The 5,809-nt window shown below is 37.3% G+C and overlaps 1 protein-coding gene across 1 annotated transcript in view; it reads right to left on the bottom strand.

Annotated features, from left to right (window-relative positions):
* Nucleotides 1-239: 239 nt before the first annotated feature.
* Nucleotides 240-5,809, bottom strand: part of LOC107734316 (V-set and transmembrane domain-containing protein 2A-like) — a 45,881-nt gene continuing 40,311 nt past the window's right edge. The window contains exon 5 of the mRNA XM_016546249.1: nt 240-1,001. Coding sequence (XP_016401735.1) covers nt 925-1,001 — 77 coding nt within the window. The 3' untranslated portion in view covers nt 240-924. The remainder of the gene's footprint in view (nt 1,002-5,809) is intronic.

Below are 5,809 nucleotides of genomic sequence, written 5' to 3'. Positions count from 1 at the left end.
TAAGTAAAGATCATGTTCCATGAAGATATTGGTCTTAGTACACGATGTAACTACAGAAGAGTCAAGTTTTAAATAGGAAAAATATAGAAACTCTTTGGTCTTTTTTGAGCGAGATGCTAACGGTCTAATCAGATTCAATGATCTATGCTAAGCTACAGCTAAAAGTGCTACCGCCAGACCCGGAGATCAGCTGGATGGATTCGAAAACGGTAAAACTCAACTGTTTAACTCTAGGGGAGCTGGAAAATGAGCCTATTTTCAAAAATAGTGGAGTGTTCCTTTAACGTGACTCTCACACGACGTGAGGATACAGTGTTACGGGGGAGAAAAAGAACATACATTTATTATGCCAAAAACAAAGCAATAATGCAAACCACCGTGGTTTACCACACAGTCGAGCTGAGCTCAGTTAGCGATCCAGACACAATATGCACTAAGCCGTGGTGCTGTTATTTTCACTTCAAGGCTGTTTTTGCATATGAATATACGACGAGTGAATGGCAGCTGTACAGAGTGGAGGGAATTTGAAATCAGATACTATATATATACTGTATATCTGTTCATATATTCATATGTTACACAAATATAGACTCTTCGGAACTTCAGAGCATGTATTAAATTCACAGCTGGAGATAAAAGGTCAACAAAAAACAACCAAAAATATATATATGGGGTGCAAGACCCTATAAGAGTCCGTGTCCGTTTGTTCGGTCCGGAGTTTGATTTGGAGCGTGAAGCACGTGTCCATTATGGCAGTTTTCCTTCTCCTAGGCTTTAGAAACGAAGGTGCTTCTGGTGATGATTGTTAGACTACATTGGGTGCAGTGTTGAGGCTGTGCTGTCCGTTCCATCCAAATAGCAGGCGATTTTCTCTTGGCTCTGAAATAAGAGTGATTCTGGGAAAAAAGAGTCACTGTCTTGAAACTATAGCCACGCTCCCCTCATGAAGCCAGATGTGAGGAGCAGAATAGCGAGTCCATTACTCGTGGATATCCTCGTACCTGTGGGGAGAGATGAGAGGATATTGAACGGAAAGGCAAGACAGAAGCACTTCACTGCAAATATAAATGAAACGCACCGGTCTAGCCTTGATTATACAAGACTGAGCTAACAGCATAAGAATACTTCAAACCCACAGGCTTTTGCTGCTCATTTATTGCACGTCCCTTTATATTGCAAAATGAAAGTACTTCAAAAAAGAACGATGGATGCAGATTTCATACAGCACATATATTGTAACAAACAGGCATGATTACAAGCTGTTCCACAACATAATAAGTTACATATGGACAATGTAATTAACTAATTGCTGACCTTCCGTCTAACTGTTGTTATGTACATTTTGTACTTGCATCTAGGAAATCCTTGATCTAAAAGTTTGACATGCAAATAAAAAATTGCATGTTTCTCAATATACACACTAACAATTGTGCTAAGCCTAGGTGGATATTTTGGAATTTTGCATTAGTCAAAATGTGTGTTCATTTGTTTTGCCCAAACTGTGACGTTTTTTGACCATTTCAGTGTGGAAGAGGTGGAAACACTATTTATAGACAAACAAGGAGTTTCTTTAAAAGTTTTGAGCACAGGCAATTCCAGTCATAATTTACATAAATTATAATGTGATGTGCATTCGTAATACTTATTAACTGGCTTTCCATTCACCTGTTTGCATGCAAATTTTGAATTTGCATGTACGAAATCCTGAATGTAAATGCTTTATACAGAATTCAAATTTGCATATTCCTCGATATTTGCATAAAAAAAAATTATGTGCTAAGCTGAAGTGGATTTTCTGAAGTTTTGCATAAGTCCAAAAGCGCATTTGTTTGTTCTGTCAACACACTGAGTATAGACAAGGGTTATTATGGTTAACTAACAATATTTAGATTTTTTTGCACCCTCAGATTCCAGATTTTCAAATAGTTGTATCTCGGCCAAATATTGTCCTATCCTAACAAACCATACATCAATGGGAAGCATATTTATTCAGCTTTCAGATGATGTACATGCATCTCAATTTTGAAAAATAGACACTTATGACTGGTTTTGTGGTCCAGGGTCACATATAAATACAGCACAATCACATAACAGAGAAAAGCAACTCTTTGCTGGTGCAGGATAAAAATCGCTCCATGAATGTTTCCCTTAAGTGACAGTATTTTAACAGCATTCCATATTGGTTTTGTGTTTGTTGTTGAGAGATTCTATATCTTATGTTTTAATCCAAACGCAATCCCAATACAACTGCCTTGAAAACCAAGATTGAGAAGCAACCACTAAACACAACTCCATTATGACTGGGAAAATGAGTTTTCGGAAAGCGAGCGTAGATTTGGCGTAAAACATGGGGCTCTTATGTAGTTTGTAAACAGTACTGCAACGTGCCCATCTCAGCAGTCTTTGGTTAAATGATATAAAAACACCTCAAGACATCAATACAAGAGCAGAATGTCAAACAGAATGAATTCCATCAAGATTCATTTCATTCAGATTCCTTTCAAAACCTCGACATTCCTTAAAGGACTTGTTGATAATACAGTGTTGGTTAAATGTCACCATCTTTTCTTAAAATACGGTGATGGGGGAATATGTAATTTTGATGCTTTTTTTCAAGCTATATCTTGGTTATTAATCTCAGAATATTCACTCTGATTAACCACAATACGATTAGTCAGTTTCTTCTTCATTTAGTCTGCAGTAGAAGATGTTTTAGTGTCATATTGTGTTTAGTCACTTGTGATGTTAAATGATACGGGTCACTTTAGGTTTGGATTAAGTGCCTTTTGCATCAGAATAAGCTAAATTGTTTTAAAACACTTCTTAAAGGTGTCCTGCAATGCCGATTTGATATAGGGAAAATGTTATCCTCTTTGATAATTCATACTGCTTGCAATCTGCACTCAAAATAAAAGGACAAATGCAAATATATATATTGTCTTTTAGTCAGAAAGCACTAAGCCATTCCATTTTTAATTGGAAAAAAAAGACAGAAAACCAATTCACAGCGACTATTGATTTTGTCAGCTTTAGTGGAAATCCATGATGCAGCATGATGTTGAAGATGGTAAACACACCGCGGAAGTGACAGCGGCGTCAAGAGTTGAAAAGCAATCATCTTCAGCACTTAAACGTGGGTGAATCGTACTTGAGATGTTTAGGAGGACACAATCACAGCATTCAGTGGCGCTGAAGGTCATGTAACACGTGAAGGTTGAAAGCTCAGGACATTTCTTTCGATCAATTCCTCTGACCCTCCACTCTCCAAAAAGTAAATAAGAGCCAAACAAACAATATATTTTCAACTACACTGAAACGATGCTCTGAAATGGCATGATTGTGTGTGAGATTCGATTCCTGCAATAGACTGCTGTGCTCACATGCTGAAAAATATATATATATATATTATTTTTTTCTCCATTTTCACTTAGTGTAACTTTATGTTCTTAAATAACTGAACATAAAACTGAAATAAAAGAAAAGAAAACTTAACACAAACTTGAACTTAAACACAATCATAATAATTCACATAAATAAGAGGCTATTTAGTTTTTAGTCTTTCTTTCCAGCTATTTTAATACAAATTTTTTATGTGTATAAGAAACCCTTGATGTAAACACATGATACGTAAGTAAATTTGCATGTTTGATTAATATTTGCATAAATGTTTAGGTGTTAAGCTGAAGTGGATTTTCTGGAGTCTGCATTCATTTATTTTGCATAAACAATAATGTGTGTTGACCATTTTGGCAACACGCTGAGTGTAGACCAACAAGGAGCATTATTACAGTCCCATCAATGAGGGTTTTGAGCATGTTTCCAGGTACATGGATGATTTTGGCCCTCATTATGTGAGCTATTGTCTGCACAGCATTTAATAAGTGTATATTTGCTCACATCTCTCCCCAAGAAACGGGGTCATTCAGACCCATGGTATACATACAGTATATGTGCAATATTACTAATATTATTACTTTTTTCAACATAAAGTGCAATCAGAGCAACTCTAAATCACCCAGGTACCACAAAATAGTCCTGTTTTATTGGTCTGTGTAAGTAAAGATGACGCTATCTGCCTATTCACAGAGGCCTTGTGCTAAAACCTCCCCATATAAATCACCCTGAAAACTGCCATTACGCCATGAAAAGGGATTAATGTGGAGCCTTCTGCAGCCCAGCCTGCCTTTCTAAAGGCTTTTCAGAGTATTTTTAAAACAACCTATGTGCTGACAGCTGTGTTATGGAGAAACACAACTACAGCTCTGTGCTGGATGCCAGTTTAGAAACAGATAAAGCATTATTATTTTTTTTTTTTAGTGCTGCAGGGATGTATAGGAATGCTTTGATAAATGATGAATCTCTTCCACTTTCTCCACAAAGTCAGTTTCTGGGTCCTATTGTTAGCAGGTTTGATCGTGTTCCATTTTCTCGCTCAGTACTATAAATACGCCTGGATTTTTTGAACCGCATTTCCTGTTGTTTTTCCTCATATTTTTTCTAGACCTCCTTTGAACAATGAAATTAGGTGCAGTACAAGGCCTAAAGACTTCAAAGCAAATGCGATCTGATTCCGCTCTGAACTTATTGCACACCTGCCTCGACTGCAGAAGAGAACGGGAGAAGCTCAAGGATGTGCACTGGCCATAAAACCAGAAAACAAGGCAACAAAGAGGAAATGGGAAATGAAATATTCAGTAAATCATGGTGACATTTACAGGATTTTTCCGTCAGCCTGAGCGCGGCGATGGGAGGGGATTCGGTGTCCGGGGAGCTTCGCTGGAGCTCTAAATCAGACAGGAGAGGAGGATCCTCCCATGACCCTCTGCTCCTCTCTGCCAGATCTCATTTGGCCCGAGGTGATCAAGCTGAACGGGAACCTTCCTGAAACAAGCTTTCCTCCCTTCTTCTGCTTGCAGTAATTAATCATTCTTGCCGGCCCTTTTAACTCCGGGCCGAAATGCACTGTCGATTATGCGTCGCATCTATAGGTTCATTACCAGTCGCATCTGATTAGCTGTAAGGAAGAGTATGAGTCATGCCAGCATGTCAGCAGCTGTAATTACAGCTCGCTGATGCTGTAGTAGTGAAGGATCTCTAAAGCTAAAAGAGCTCAGAGTACTCGGGTTCAAGTAAAACGACTCAGATGTAATTATAGTAAAGGTATACAGCATATGACAGAATTAATCTGCCCTCCGCTCATTTTACATGCTGTACGAATGGTATGTTAGAAGAACATCTGTGCAATCAAGTTTAAAAATCATCTTAATTGTTGATCTATTGATAGATCAGAGCCTTCTTTATTCTTGTGTTATGCTTTCCAGCATCTTTTCCATCTTTTTTTTTCTCTTCAGCTCAAGTGGTTTGTACGATCTCTGCTGGTTTTGGAAAGTTCAGAATGTAAGAATTGGCTCCTATTCAAATCAAACATTGAGAATTGAATTGAATTGGCCACGGTGTGCAGGATGTTGAATTAGAATGACAGGAAGAGGAATGTATTGAATTGCAATTCAAAGATATTCAGCGAGGTTACTCAATCTCATTAATCACAACTTGAATAATTAAATTATTAGTTTACACTAATTATGCATTAATTATTAGAGTTGGTAACCATGCAGAGTGTGTTAAATATCACCTGATTTTAAATATTTAAACATAATACCTGATTGTAGTGCAGCCTTTTAATACTTGACATGCAAATATCCAAGATCTGGTCCAAATATTTACCAGTGTTGTTACACACACACACACACACACACACATTCAGATTTCATATATATAAATCAGTTATAATTTATTATGTATATAAATT

This window comes from Sinocyclocheilus rhinocerous, unplaced genomic scaffold (genome assembly GCF_001515625.1).
Source record: "Sinocyclocheilus rhinocerous isolate Xijiao unplaced genomic scaffold, SAMN03320098_v1.1 scaffold1812, whole genome shotgun sequence".
Taxonomy (NCBI): domain Eukaryota; kingdom Metazoa; phylum Chordata; class Actinopteri; order Cypriniformes; family Cyprinidae; genus Sinocyclocheilus; species Sinocyclocheilus rhinocerous.
This window is presented reverse-complemented; position numbering and strand designations above follow the sequence as displayed.